Raw genomic sequence first — 16438 nt, 5'->3', positions numbered from 1 at the left:
AGGGTAGAGTTTGGCCCTAAATATAGTTGATGTTACAAAATTATAGCCACGGCTTCAGTCTCGCTCACTAAAAGGTAAAAATTATCTCTTTAATTCAAAAAAATCTCATCCTTTTAAAAATAAACTCGGTGCTCTTTATTTATTTATTTATTTATCTATCCAGTAACCCTACTATAGTCTGTTATTTGCTTGCAGGTTTAAAATCATTTTGTACCCATGGCTCTCAGATGTTAGAGATGCTAACTCAAATGGCTCAATCCTTGCGTGCTCTGGCTTTGTGGTGAATTGACCTATTCAGCAAAAAGGCCATTGTAATAGGGTGGAGGTTCTACTATCCTGCATGCAGGACTCTCTCTTGCTGACTCACTTTGTCTGATATTAGATTCCTACATAGAAATGCAGAATTCTTTTTGCTGGCTCATCTGACATCTGGTCAAATGAGTCTTATTAGTTTCAACCCAGATGCAAAAGAGGTTGGCATATCTTTCTGGGGTATAGGGAACCAGGAACAGGGGAGTCCTGCAGAAAAGGGTCCTAAGAATAACCAAACACATGAGGAAGCTTAAGCTGAGATTTATGTGGTTGTGCTGGTGTTTTCAATAACAAAGGCAGATGCTATGATGGAGATAAGCTCACTCCATATCTATTGTGTGTATTCTCTGTTTGGAGTAGGATGAAAGCTCTACCTACTTGTCTTCCATTGTAAGACAAAAAAGAGAAGCTACCCCATCAGAGCTGGTCAATCAACTAGATGCAGATACCTTCATGATATTTTCTTTTAAAACTCTTTCATCGACTGATATTTGGTTAGCTGGGGAATAGCTCATCTCTTGTGGTGAATGGTAAAGGACGCATTGAACATTATACTCTTAAACTCAGTTGTCTTATTTGGAGATCAGACTAAACATAATCTAGATCTCATAGAGAATTGGGTGATAGCAAAATACAGCATTTAATCTTCATCAATGCTTGAGTTCATCTGCCTCCAATTCCCGCTTAAATAGCAAGCATATTCCACTGTTGTTGAGTCTATGAAGCTCATAGAAGCAGTTGGTTTTCCAGGCAAGTCTCAAGAGTCATGGAGAACTTTTTTTTTAAATTAATTTTTTTTTTTTTGGAAAGTCTAATCGTCTCGTAAAATAAGTCAAATGCAATGTGTGCAGCACAGGCTCAAATTACTTAAAAGGCTGAGTTTTCTTAATCAGCTCTTGAGGTGGCCATTGCTTTTGGCAAAATCTTTAAAACTGCAGATAACATGTCAGAGAGAGGGAGGATAGTCTTGTGGTTAAAGCCTAGGACTGGGAGTCACGAGTTCTGGTTTCTGTTCCTGACTGTCACAGATTTTCCTGTATGACTGTGGGCAAGTAATTTAATCTCTCTGTGCTTCAGTTTGCTGATCTGTAAAAGGAGAATAATGTCTAGCTCATTTGATATAGAGAGTCGACAAAGTACATTGAGATCCTCTGATGGAAAGCACTACATACAGTGTTTTATTCTCTCTGTTTTTCTGGTGTCTATAGTACAGAGTCATACTGCATAAAATACATACAGTTAGCACAGCGTATGCCCAGATTTTTCTTCTGTGGAGCTATGTTTAATAGAGCTGGAAGACTTTATTCATAGTAGTAATTCTGTAGGTGGGGAAGAGTTGGTTTGGGCAGAGAGACTAGCGCAAGGAACTCTCATGATCCCTAACATACATATCCAAATTACTAGATACATATCTAGTATTTAGAACATTATTTTATTGGTTGAAATGCTTTCCAGGAAAAAATATATTATTAAATCCCTTTTAAGGAGTGTTATATCCATCAATGAGTAGCTTAGTAAATGAAATACATTCAACCAACATCTTCCTATACAGTGTTTTTGCTTTTTTTTTTTTTTTTTTTTTTTTTTTTTTTTTTTTTTTTTTAGAAGTAGCTCTCACTGCAAATCATCAATACCAATTGATCTGTAAACATTCAAATTATGTCTCTTCCTTTTTGTGGAATAGTGCACATCTCATATTTTGGCCCTCGAGTCTTTTATGTTCTCTCATAATATGGTAAAAAAGTATCTCCATTGTTGAGATGACAGGAGGCTTTCCACTGTAAGACCTGTTTTTGAGATCTGCAGGTGAAAATATCTCCCATCTGTTTCAGGATGTTATTCCCTTGAGTAAGGGATGCAGAGAAGCAGCCTCTGCTTAGGAATCTAAATTTTCATTTCTCAGATCCTGCATCTGATGTTCATTGAATAGTGGTGGACTTCCACTGATCTTAATCCGGCTGCAGTATCTAACTCTCACATGTTCCCTGATAGTGTGTGTTACCACAGGCTGATTGTATCCTGAATTAAGTAGTATTTTGGTTAGTTCTAAATTTACTGCCATTCAGTGAAATGAATGACTTAATGTCCCTCTTTTATATGGCAATATGATAAATAGGAAGGATTTTTCAATATATCCTTTATAAGTATGAACACCTCATTCAAGTGCCCTGAAACTTTTTTTTGCTAGGCTAAATAAAAACTAGTTGTTCAAAATGTCTTCATGCTATTCCAGACAGTGAGTATATATTGTAGTTCTAGCAGATGAACACAGGATGAACGTGACATTTTTGGAGTTATTCCTCCTGTGAAGGAGTTTAGGAGGCTTTGTTTAGTTGTTTACCTCTTTCCCAATAAGTGGGAAACTCCTCTATTAAGCAACTCCTCTATTAGATTAGATTTTTTTTTTCAACTTTTCACTAGCACTTTTTTTAAAGCTGTCACTCTGTCCTCTTTAGGTACCATGGGATTTCATTCTGGTCCTAGACACCTTCCACAGGTACTTCTTTCACACCCTTGAGGAAGGTCTCTGAGGCTATGTTTACACTGGTAGTGGCAAAATTGCCGCCGCCAGATTGATCTTTCATAATCAATTGAGCGGTCAGTGAGACCCTCTCAATCGATGAGGGAGTTGACTTAATAAGTCCACCTCCTCAACTAGCATAGCACTGAGCCGATGGGAACACTTTTCCCGTCGGCTCAGCGCAGTGTGAATAGCACACAGAAGCAGTCGATGGGAGTCACGCAAACTACGCAGAGTAGTTTGCATAACTCCCGTCAACTGCTGCCGAATTTCCGAGTAAGTGTGAGCAAGTCCTGAAGCTGCTTCTTTTGTAGAGAGTGAAAAAGCTACAAGTGCTTCTGTGGTAGATGGTAAATAAGCAAATCCTAGTTCAAGGTTCAGCAGTCTGGTCTACAAATACAGAATTATTTTGTATATAACAGTGTCATTTAAACATGTTCTTTTGCCTATTAATGTATTCTAAGTTGGAAAGTCTGTTTAATGGGGTAATCAGTTTGGGAAGGTGTTTATTTAAATGCATGCTTTCATTTTAGCATTGTTCTTTTGAACTTACTATTTTCTCAATAGGAAGAACTGTGGTGGTGGTGACAGAGTTGGCCACAAACTAAAGGAAGCATTGTAGGGAAAAAATTGATACAGGAAACAGTGTTGGTAAACTCCTTATTTATATGGATTGGTTAATTTTACTACTACTTGTTTTCAGATTCTCCTTGATGAACTTTCTTCCACTAAACATTGGGTGTCCATGCATGTTTCAGACCATAGTGGATTCCACTACCGCAAGTTCTTAATAAAGTCCTTGATTGGCAGAACTGCAACTGACAGTGCTATACTGGTGCAAAATCAGCTGGTAAATGAGCAAACCCCCAGTCTTCTAAAAGATGAAAAAAATGAAGTGGCAGAAGCTGCCTGTACAGAAGAAGAGAGGGTAGATCTCCCCCGTCTTCTAGAGGAGGAGTTGAAGCTCTGCACTGATCTTATTGATGTCTACCCTGGGCATGAAACACTATGGTGTCACAGGTAAGAGGACTTATCAAATAAAAGATCCCTTTGAATGATTTAATTGCTTTGAAACTGAAGTCAAAGGGCAAACTGTCATTCTGATTTATTAAAGGCACACTTGGTTAGTAAAGACTTGTTTCCTGCCCTATGCTAAGCCTTTGATTTTAATTTTTACACCCAGCAGAGCTATTAAATAGAAAACTTGACTGGACTTCAGAACATTGTTGGAATAAGCTATATACGTCCCTCTAGAGGACAGTATCATCAGGATAGAGCCTGAATGTTACGCAGTCTCCTCCTTACATTTAAAGGACAAAAGATGGATTAACTGCACAGTTTCCAAATGTGCATAGCTAGATAAAAAGCAGTGTAGTTAAAGGCACACTGAGTGAGTTGGCTCTGAAAACTAACCTTTAGTTGAATAATTGTCCCTTTTCTTAGTGCTCGGCTTCAAGTTTGGTCCTACTCTGACCTGGGACTATAAAAGTGGTATCTTGGAGCTCCATGTTTGCTTTCCATTGATATCAATATGAAATTTATTAGGTTAGGAAAAAGTCTTTCTATTTAAACTTAAAACCTTGCAAACTAAATCTGGGAACAATGCCCAAAAGGGGTCTTCTCACACAGCATCACTATTTTCTGCCCTTGGTAACAGTTGTGCAACTCCCTTGCCTTCATTGTGTTTGTACAGATGTAACTGATTGGCCCTGTAATTAGAGTATACTAAACCATTCTCAAAAGAGGGAGTGGAATCCAGTTCACTCTTAGATGTGCTGTCTGGTCAGGGCTAATAGGAGCAAAAAACAGCAAAAACTTTCACTTTTTCACCTACTCAAGAAATCCAAATTACAGCACTTTATGGTTTCCCTGACATTTAGAGACATGTCATTTCCCAGAAACACTGGGGGTGAAATCCTGGCCCCACTGAAACGGATTAGAGTTTTTTTCCATTGACCTCAGTGGGGCCAGGATTTCACACTGTGTCAACATTCAGGTTGTTCCAAAACTAAGTGAATGCAGCTGGTCAGAAATTTTAATTCTAAATTTTTTTATTAAAAATGCACAGATACTTAATGGAAATGTTTGTGACAGTTTTAACTTGGTTGAATAGAAAATTTCAATACATTTTTTGGTTGAGGGGTGTTTTTTGTGTTTTCTCCCCCACCCCTGTTGTTGATAGGTCAGCATAGTCACATAGTGGGATTTTTCAAAATTGAAGATCTGTACTTTGAAGAATTTTATTTTAGAAAATCTTTTCTGCATTAAAAAAAAAAAAAAAAAAAGTGTGGTGATAGCATTCCACAGCAATGTTTGAAAAGTGAAATATTGGTCCATTTAGAAACACAGCAGAACTAAAACTTTTCTGAAAACTTCAAAATGCTAACAAAAATTGTTCTTGTTTTTTAAATTTTTTTTTGGCCCACTTTGTTATCTGTAGAGGCGCTGCTCACTTTAAAAGCTCAAAAATCACAAAATAAAACAATACATGGTTGAGGCACGTTGACAGAACAGTGTAGGGAAGCTTGCCCTGCCGCTACTGATCTGGTAACTTGTCATGAACACTAAAATCATTGTTTTGTTTTGTTTTTTAAAAAACCAAAACTCTAAATATTTACTCTCCCCCATCAATTCATAGAAGAGATCACATTCATCTTGTTCTGAAAATATGGAAAATTGTTGAAAAAAATTTATTGTGTATGTGTAGACCTTTCTCTGAATCAAATCCCTGCTTGTGTGTGTGACAGCCTCCATCCTGGCTGACACTAGGGTTTGAGCTGGAAACCTATAACCTGAAAACATGAGTTTCTGTAGTTTGAGCTACAGAATCAGGATCTCTAGCTGAAAGTTGAAAGAGACTCATATTCTCTGTGGATCAGGCACAAACTGGAACACATAACACATGCACTAATCAGTTAGTTATAAGTGCACACCTGTAAATGGGGGTTGGTAAATAATGCTAGTGTTTGTGAAGATACTAAATAAACAGAAGTCTTCTGTTTTAACCTGGGAACTGGTTAAAATAGGCAGCAATAGTACACTACATGGGCAATGAAAGGAAGCATGTATCTCCATCTGGACTTAAGGAATTCAGTATGAATTCTCAGTGCTTGGAGTCTCCTGAGCTTGACATTCTGACTGTCAATTGTGAATGCATCCACTCAACTGAGAGGTATGTCAAGTACCAGCTGTTGAACAGTAGTAATTTTTAGTTACTATTCAGATCAATCACAGAGAAGTGAAAGTCTTCATATCCCATTGCTTAACTGGAAGTAATCCCTTTACCCATCTTTCCAAAATAAGCTGATTTTTTTTTTTTTTTTTTTTTTTTTTTTGTGGGGAGTTTTGGACAGAGGGCACATTGAAATGTAATATCAATTACTTTAATATCTTTAGCAGTGTCAGCAGCTTGATTTTCAGTGTGTGACTTTTCCTCTCCCTCCCCCCCCCCCCCCTTTCTGATCTTCCTTTGAAGACGGCACATGTTCTACCTTCAGCACCATTTGAACAACAAACTTCCTCTTCCAAATGTACAGTTGACATCTGTGGACAGCAGTGATGGAACTTTGAATAATTCATACCCCAGTGCAGCAGTCAGTCACGTGACTCAAGCCATGGATGTTGATGGTTTAAATGATTCAAGCAAACAAGGCTATACTCAAGAAACCAAACGCCTGAAGCGTGCCCCTACACAGGACTCTGTTGGCCTGGAAATGGAATACAGGTTCATTGATAACATTTTAGCCACTTGCAGAGATGTGGAGCAAGTCAGGTTTGCTACTGCATACAGGAAATGGCTAGTTACTTTTCTAGGTCAGTGAAGGAAGTGTTACAACCTTCAGGGTTCCTCTTTTAGTGCAATATTCTCTTAAACACAGATGCATGTCATAGTTGCAAGTGTTGGCTACCCATGTGTTTCTCACCTTGCTTTGTGGTCAGTGCTAAAATTCATATACAAAGTAATAATCTTTCATTTTATTTATTTAAAACATCTGGTATATCTTTTTATTAAGCAAATGTTTGCTTTTTTTCTTTAATCCTTTTTTTAAAATTACACTATTTTTACTTGTGGCAACTTCATATCATACTATTGTCCTACTCAAACTTTTTTATATTAACACGGACTATGAACAATGGGGCTTTTAAAAAAAAGTTTAAAATTACTTTGATCCAAATGGAATGTCTGGAAAACAAATAGATGAATCTGTAATTGTAACATGAACCTGCTTCCATATTATTCTGCTCTATCACAGTGAAGGCTAGTGATGACTCTTAAAGCCAGTGCAGTCAGGTTGTTTTCAATAAGAATTATTGCTTCTGAATTGCAAATAGTCTGTCAAAGGTCAGGATGCAGAGTTTCTGCCTTCTGTCCCCTTTTTCATTATTTGTAAGGGCGTATATTACTATAGTACTGGAATTGTGTTTTTTGTTGTTGTCTGTGTATTTTATTTGCCTCACACATCTATTGTACATTGTTGATATCAGAGCCTACTAAACTGACCTTGTCAAGTCAGATACTCACTGATGGATGCAGGAAAATGAACCATCTCTCATACATGCAGTGAAGAAGTATGGTTAAAGCTAAACGTGCAACATTTATCAGCAAAATTCTTTCTCTTATGTCATACTTTTATTTTTTACCTCAATAAGCCAGAGTTAGACACTTTATTTAAATTTCTGAATGTATAATGTACACTACAGAGTCCCACAAAGGCCACTAAACCGCACATGTTAAAAAGCTACAGAAAAACTAAGAACATATGTGTATCTTACATGGTGGGATAAAAAGGAGTTATGCTGACTGTTTTAGTACTGTTTTAAAATGTTTGGGGTCTTTTCCCCTCCATGCTTGTGCGTTGCTTCCTCCCACTAAGTAGCACTAAGTATTCAACTTCATTTTCCCTCTCTGTCAATGGACCTTTTCCCACTCAAACTCTCAAATGTATGTGTGATGGAAGGACATTATATGCTTTCAGGGTAGTTTTGTTCTTGAGTTTCCTTTCGGCTACCACTGCAGTTATGTATAAATAGCTTATACTGGCAATTTCTCAGAGCTTTAAGCCTACATGAGGGACTTCACTACCAGTGTAGCTACATTAATGTAAGCTTTGCTAGTGTAGATCACTAGTATGATCTAGTATAGCAGCATTGTGCTAGTTAATAAAGTGAAGCTTGCACTAAGGCAACTTTACACCTGTTTCAAACAGAGCAGACCAGCTGAGGGTCCAGAGCTTCAAGAGAGATCCTTTGCCACAATTCCTATGTCTGTTTGTCCTGCACCAAGTGCCTCCCCAACATGATCAGGGTCATGCTGCTGCTCTCGCTGTTCAGAGAGTACTATGAGCTGTAGAAAGGCCCTGGGAATACACAGGATTCCTGTGATCCCAAGTTACTTTTGAATCTCTGATCAATGTTAATGAGAGTTACTCTTGCATGTCAAAGGGAAAATAGACTCCTCATGTGATATGTTTGGCTTTAGCAATGTGGTTGAATTTAATGACCTTCTGAGAAAAGGGCAAGCAATAGGGTCATTCAGGAAACAACCAGCATTGTTTAAACAAGGTCTCTAAATTTAAACTCCTCCTGGATTTTTAACTCTGCAGTGATGGCTGTCTCCTATGTCTTGGAGCTTCTGCTCATAGCTACTTTGTGGCTACAATGAGTTCATAGAGACACTTCAAATTGTACATCTTGGTGACTGCTGGGTGCCCAGTAAATGTGAAACCACCTGCCACTGTAGTTTATTACAGATTATATTGTCTGTCCTAAAATTACATTTAAAGTAATTAATTTTGTCTTTTTCAGTTTTATCTTTTCACAGATTAGCTGCTCAATAGAAAGGTGTTGGAGGAGGGAGCAAAGTGAGGAGAATTTGTGCCTTGTGAAGAAGAAAATTATTATTAGAGGGAAAAGAGGAAAGAGAATGCCCTCTTCTGCATGTATCATAGTGTAAGATGTGTGTAGAAAGAGACTGTCAAGGGTGGGTGGTAGAACATGAGTTGAAATCCATTATAAATATTGGTTGGACTTTTAGCCTGAAGTCTCAGTTAGCTTCCCTAGAGATATGTAATAGAAATGTTCTGATATTGAATTTGACAGCCCTTCCATCATCATAAATACTTAGGGTCAAACCCTGCCCTCAGATACATGTGTGCAACTCCTATTGATGTCACTGGGAATTATGCATATGCGTATGAAGATAGATAGAATTTGGTTCTTATAGATCTATAGAACGATATGCATTTTCATACTTTAAGGTGCTCCAATACGTACTGGAGTAAAGGTGGGGTTTCTTTGTTTTTAAATTTTAAAGGGACACTGGCAACTGAAATTGTAGATTTTTTTTTTTTTTTTTTTAAAGCTTTTTTCAGAAAGTGTACGTCTGAAAATATTTCCATGATTGTTTTAAAATTCCAATGAAAACAGTTATGTTAGTGAGCAAAATAACCATTTCCTGCATGTTTGCATTATGCAAACCTTGCAGCATTGAGGACCCAACATTGAAAAAGACTGTAAGCAAAAGTGAAATTGACTTCAATGAGTTACATTTTCCAAGTTGAAAGAGAAATAAAAACTGAACTAACAACATCAGCAGTGAAACGTAAATATAATTTTTTAAATTTCTTTTCATCTTAAAAATCTAGTGTTAGAAACAGAAAAATATATTCACTTGAATAATATTTTTTTAAGATGTCCCTTAGCCTTTTTTCTGAAGTGGTTAATGTAATTCCTAAGGAGCATATTTTCAACTTAGAATTTTTTGATGTTTTATAATCATGAACTTTCACAAACATGACTACTTAATTTTAATTTGACTGGTTTCTTTAAAGTCCTAGTTGGAGGAAGGAGGAATACAATAAATAGCAGTAAAAATTATTAGACTTCAGGCCATTGGTAATTAACATACATAAAAGTTACTTAACATTGAGGAGCTGTGCTCAGTAACACTGTACTGTGCATTTACTGTGTCATAGGTCAGAACATTCTAACTCAGTAATTCAATGAGGGTTTTGCTGGGTGAAACACCTGACTGCAGCCATGCAGCACCAAACTTACCTTTCAAAAGAATCATAAGAATGAGTAATCAGATATAAAATCAGGCTTTATCCAGCACAAAACTGAGTCCTTTTTAAGGTTCAGTTAATTCTATTCTTTGTTATATTGTATGGCATTTACATTGGTGCAAACCTTTTTCATGCACTGACTCAATCTTTAGCAACATCTTTCCACTGGAAATGCATTGAAGGCTTTGAGGAATAAATGTCATTTGGAGCGCTCAAAAAATGGTTAATTGTATTTTTGATCAGGTCAAAATGAAGAATCACATTTTTAAATGATGTTTAGTGTTCTCTGCTGTAGTATTGTCAGTCCAATGAGTAATTTAGTACTAGTTGTATAGTTACCTTATATAGCACTGGTTGATAAAATAAAAGAGCATACATAGTGAAGAATTAATAAAGTAAAAAAGTTTTTGGATTCTATTTTTCAACTGAAATTAGCTTAAGCATTTCAGTGATTTGTGTTTAGAAATTAAGTACAGAATAGGAGTAGTTTTTACTTTTAACCTTAAAATAGGTAATTTAATGAATCTTTAAACAATACTGCATAATAGTGACAACTAGAATCAGTGTCTTGAAGGGGCCTTGTCTATATAGTCAAACCCAGCAATCAAATCTCTTAAAAAGAATGTGTACTTTAAAAATGAACAAAATACAGCTATTGCAGGATAATTTAGCATTTGGGATTTCACGGTCAAACTTCTGGACAAGGCTTTTTTGTTTGTGGGTTTTTTGTTTGTTTTACTTAATAGCCTACAGTGCTGCTTCCAGGTTACAGGAGTGATCCTGAAGTTTTTTGGTCCTTTATACTATAATGTAAAAAATAAACTGTCACACTTAATCTTATATAGAGATCTTGAGATCAATGGAGTGAAAGGTAGATGTGACTAGCATGTTTGCTATTTCCCCCTCTATTTATGATTCTTTCCTTACAATTAAGTCATTATCAGCTTTGATATTAAATATAAAGAACCCCCCACCACTTTTAAATGCTCTTAAAATGCAGTTTAGTAACAAAGAAGACCATTGTATTCACTACAGTGGATTTTCCTTCTCTTTCCTATTGTGCTCAGAGAATGTTTCACTCTGAACTGTTTCTCCACTTTTTCCCAACTAACAAAGAATGTAATGAAGCTATGGGGAGGTGGCCTAATTTAATGTAAGGTTAACTTTGACTGCCTCCCTAAAAGTGATCTGATAGTGCCCTTAAATGGAATTCATCAGGCTCATTCAGAACCTCAGGCTAAACCCAGATCCTCATTTTGAAAGTAAAAAGCAAAAGCTTTATCTGTTAGGCCATCTAATTTCCCTTAAGAGTGTTTTTTTTAAGAAACAAATCTAGAGGAAATAAAATAAAAACTCAAGTAGTTTTTAAAATTGGAAAGCCATAATTTGCATAGACTCTCATCAGCTATTTCCTCTGACGGAGCATTGTATTGCAGTCAAATGGAAGAAACTTGTGTTTCCAATAAAATTGTTTATAGTTAATTTTATGCTTTTAAAATGTTACTATTGTCAGTGAGTATAAACCTGACGCTTCCTTGTGGCTTTTACTTAGTGTGTAATGTAACTTCTCAGGGCATAGATTTTAGTGAATTAGGGTACATTTTTACAGTTTATAGTCAATGGTTTAAAAATAAAAGCATAAGTGATGATAATAATAATAGGCTCTTAACATTTTTAGTCTAGAATAGTATTTTATATAGTCACTAGCTAATACTGTAGCTAGTTACCTACTTTAGGCCTATCATTCCCACTTGCCCCCAGTACTCACTTTCTGTACACAAACTTTACTCTGTATCTTATATTGCTATAGTGATTTATCAGGAAACTAGAGGCCTGATCCTGAAAGTCGCTGGGTCCTCCTGCATAGCTCCCAAGTCCACTCATCCCCCATTGTTGTGAATGGGAGATGAAGGCACTCAGCACCTCACAAGGTCAGGCTTTAAAATACCAGGGGAAATGTATCTGTTTTGTATCTGTTGACACATTATATATCTATTGAATTTTCTAAACCCTGTTTTGATTCAGAACACTAGAATCACATGCATGTTTTCTGAGGCAAAAGATTTTTATTTATCAATTAGACTGTGTATGTTTACATACCATACAGCTTGACTAAAGAGCAGAACTCATAACTGAAAACTTAAGCTTATTCAAGTATTTTTATCTGTACTGTCTGGGACCTGCTTAGAATCCTAATAAATAGATGGTTTAAAAAAACCCAAACCTCTAACATATCTGTATGTTGTGCACATTGAATTTTCTGAGTGGATTATGGTGAGGCAAGGGAAGTTTTCTTTAGATGTGAATAAAGTTGTGGAAGCAAGATGCCTAGATACTACAGATTAGATTCCTATAAAGATGTATGATGAATGGATAAATATATGTTCATAAATGAAGTATAGATTTTCATGGTCTAGTATTGCAAATGTCATAAGTGCTATAAAATATCAAAAGAAAAGGTGTTTCTTACAAGGCAAAATGTACTTATTGTGATCATTCCCATTTTGTTTAGGTTTTTACTTTGTAAAGTGTCTACATTTAATGCAGTATTCCCATTTTGTAACAGTATGTTGGGAATGTTGAAGTATAATTAATAGAAAAAAGGGAGAATGGTTTTAGGTAGCATTGGGATTCATGGTACTACAAATATCTACATCAGTATTGTAGTACTTGTGTGAACCAGAGAACAATGTATAATTTTATAAAGCCATCATTTTGATCTCAATAATATTCTCTACAGTGCAAAATTTTACCCTAATTAGAGGAGATACATAGGAAAAAATGTACTTATATGGCTGTCATATCATTAGAAAATATACTGTTCTTTTGTGTAAGCAACTCTTAACAGTAAGATTGCATTTTTATCAGAAACTTTCGTATTCGTTGGATATACAACTATCAGTGTTGTAAATGCTCAGAAAATTGTTTGGTGCAGATAAATTAGATTAAAAATTATAAGGCTGATGGCAATAGGAATAACATGGTGACAAAACAGTATAAATAGTGTGACACTGGGAATTAAAACAATGCAGATGTAAAGAAGTAATTTATCCTCCAGTGCTTACCTTTTTATTACAAGATAAATTCCTTTAAGAGAATAGTACTGTCGGTCAGTAAAGAGAGATCTTCCTTGAACACAATCAGAAATAAGAAGCCAGTTGTGAATAAATAATCCATGATCTATGCACTATAATAACTAAGAAGAGAAGGCTGTTGTGCCCAGTATAAATTAATTCTTGTAATGAAAGGCCAAACTGTCCTACATTTGGGTTATTCCTGGATAAGATACTGGAGGCTTTGTAAATGGCGGTTCTTCCATAGGGGCTGTTTGCTGCCCTGCAGAACAAACTGGGGGTTCCACCATCCCACCCCTAACCAGTGAATCTTCCAAGATCTCTGCCAAATTCAGGAATTGGTAAAGATAAGGGGCATTCTCAGAGATCTCTTATTTCACCAATGCTGTCCAGCCCATCTCGAACAGCACAGCTTCTACAAGAGTGGTGTTTCCAAGGGCACTGCCAACTTTGACTGCCCTAAGGGACTGTTCCAAACTATGAAGGGGCAAACAGCATACATTACTCTAGACTATGCTCTGAGGTTTGGGTGGGAGAATCTGGTGGACTCTGGCCAGCCTCCCTATCTATTGATATGATATTGATAAGAGCACCCCTGGAGAGCTTTCCATGTGAACATGTTGTGAATGAGGTGCTTCAAGATCTATGGGTACATACTACTCCACCACCAGAGAAAGCAGAGGGGAATATGCAAGAAAGGCAACTAAGTAGTTTATTGTGAGTGATGTTCGAGTACAATCATGAAACAATATATTTGGTGCTATACTTTTTTTTTTTTTTTTTTTTTTTTTGGCATTTCCCAATGGCTGATTTTTCAAAAGTGACCAATGATTTTGGATGCCTCCATTTTTAAGAACTCATCTTGAGACCTCTTTTTGAAAGGGCCTGGTTTTAAGAAAACATTGAGCACCTTCTGAAAATCAATCTCGAGAATTTGCACCCTTGGCTGCAGAAAAGGGAGACTGGAAGGATCAGAAAGAAATTGTAAATGTATAAATAATGTGTAAATGTATAAGTGCATATAACTTTCAGGTCCATTATTAAGCCTGAGGTCTTTTTAAGGATTCGTAATAAATGGTTAAAAGCAATATTAGGGCCTGATCCTGAAAAACGTCATTCATGTGAATATGAATTGCAGGATCTAGCCCTTAATCTGCCTCTGTTTCTGCTCCTGTTAAAGCCAGTGGCAAAACTCCCATTGATTTTAATGGTGCAGGATTGGGCCCATACTGGAGATGAAAGATGATAAACTACTACCTGATAGTTTGACAGTAAAACGTTTAGTGTGATGGATTATAAATGGCTTAGTTGTCTTAAATGAATGGTTTTATGCATGATGGTAAACCAGGCTCTCATGGAAAACAGTACTATTACCGGTGGTGGTAGTGGTATTTATCAGTTTGTATCCTACTTGAGGGGGGAAAAAATTAAGGTTGCTAGCTCTTATTGGTCTTTAAAAGACAACTGGAGAGGGATTGGGGTACTGCAAACTTCCTGTATGCAACATCTGTGGAAGCAACTGAATTTTGTTTGTTTTTAATGCAGAGAAAGGGTTCTTTGACAACTGCTCTGGGATTACCGGGAGAGAAAGGGGAGTAATTTAAAATCTGAGCTAAAAACAGCAGTAAATATCTTTAGGACAGTAGCTGCTAGTTTAAGCTGGCATCTTGCCAGCCTTCTTGTTTAGGGATAGTCTAATGTCACATTCTGCTGCTAAACATACGGGAGAAGTCATTGCAGATATCAGTGTTAAGAAATTGAAATGTGGTGGGAAGGATTTTATATAATATATGCATGTATGTGAATCTTAGAGTAAGATGCAGTACAAGTCTTAAACCTAGTTTTAAGACAGTATTATTGATGGACTGCATAAAGCTTGACATCTAAGTTCAATGTTAAATCATGGTGTGGTAGGTTGGGTGTGTAGAGGGTCCTGGGCATTAAAGATACATTTGATTTATCTTGGCTGCTGGGGATTTTAGCAAATGTTGAGCAGCTTTAGTTTTACAATTCTAAAAGTGCACTGTAAATATTTTATTTTATGGTGCAATAATAAACTGCACAGATATCTTTGTACCTGTCATCTCATCATCACTCATAATTAGGTAACAGAGGTGATTTTCTTTTTTAAATGTAGCTACTTCAAGTTTGTTTGAGAACTTCTTGAATCATACTGTATGAATATAGTAATGGATAACTTTTCCACTGCTGTTAGCCCCAGCACACCTGCATATGCCCTACATGTATCCCATTGTGTATAAATTTTAATTTCTTATCAATTCAGATCCCTATAAATTGAGCTTTATTGTGAAAAGAATTGGAAATTCTGCATCATGTAAAATGACATTGTTTGACAATGTTGACATAATTGTGCTCACTAAATTATACCTTGTTTATCTCAAATATTTTGTATTGCATGTTAGTTATTTTTTTATCCTAATAGTACAAAAATATATTAAAAACCACCCATGGATTTCTAACAATCCTATGCAGATGTCTTCCAAAATTACAGGTACAATTTTAGTGGTGGTGGCTGGCAGAATGAGTTTTCCACTTATTTATCGATAGAGTTGTTTTTATATGTACTAGTGAGAGAATATCCTAAGCACAGCTATAAGTTATTGTATTTCTGTAGAAAATGGAAAATAGTGTAAAATTGTTTTTTGCTAAATGTTGGCAGTTTTTAAATAAACCTTTCATCTCTTAAAAATCTGTGTTTTATTTGACTACATATTTCACACTGCGGTCCAAATTCATTTTGTTCAGAGATAAACATGCCTCTCTAATCAGTGGTAATTTAGGTTTAGACTGTAAATTCCTTGATGTAGGGACCATATCTTCCCTTGTGTCTGTAAATGGTGTCAAACAGACTTGTTTAGTTGATATAAATAATCTGTTTACACATAAGCAATTTTTAAATGCACTCTTTCGTATCTAACCCACACATAGCCTATAAACTGTCCGCATGTGGAAAAATCTGACAGGATGGTGAAGAACAAAGAAACTTTAAAAGAAAAAAAAAAAAAAAACTAATTTGAGAATAAATTGCCTGTGAAAGTAAACAACTTATTGCCCTATATGGAGCTATATATAATTAAAACAAGCACCTGTTCGCATACCATCTTTCAGACCTGCCAATGTATCTTTCTTGATTTGCAACATGCCTGCTATTGAAGTCCTTGGCCTTTCTTAAACCTAAACTGTCAACTATGCTAGATTATGCCACATTCAAAAGGATCTGCACTGGGTCCATAACACTCCATTTGCTTACTAATGCAAATCTGTTCCCAGATCCAAAGCATGAAAACAGTTAATTCTCTTTTATGTTAAAAATGTGCTTTGCCTCATTCAGTTTAAAAGTATGGTACTTTGATCCCATCTGATTGTCTTTCTACATAACAAATTCTGCTGCATAAACTTGATAAGCTTCAGATGACCCCACTATTTACATTTCATGAAAATATTTT

The 16438-nt window shown here is 36.1% G+C and overlaps 1 protein-coding gene across 1 annotated transcript in view; it reads left to right on the top strand.

The window, feature by feature from the left end:
• PTAR1 (protein prenyltransferase alpha subunit repeat containing 1) overlaps positions 1-7255 on the top strand; it is a 35499-nt gene extending 28244 nt beyond the window's left edge. The window contains exons 6-7 of the mRNA XM_067569302.1: positions 3537-3853; positions 6309-7255. Coding sequence (XP_067425403.1) covers positions 3537-3853; positions 6309-6654 — 663 coding nt within the window. The 3' untranslated portion in view covers positions 6655-7255. The remainder of the gene's footprint in view (positions 1-3536; positions 3854-6308) is intronic.
• The last annotated feature ends 9183 nt before the right edge of the window (positions 7256-16438 follow it).

The sequence above is a fragment of the Emydura macquarii genome, unplaced genomic scaffold, assembly GCF_026122565.2.
Source record: "Emydura macquarii macquarii isolate MOO-44397 ecotype Brisbane River unplaced genomic scaffold, CSIRO-AGI_Emac_v2 contig_2897, whole genome shotgun sequence".
Lineage (NCBI taxonomy): Eukaryota > Metazoa > Chordata > Testudines > Chelidae > Emydura > Emydura macquarii.
The sequence above is the reverse complement of the archived record's forward strand: the minus strand, read 5'-3'. Positions and strand labels throughout refer to the sequence as shown.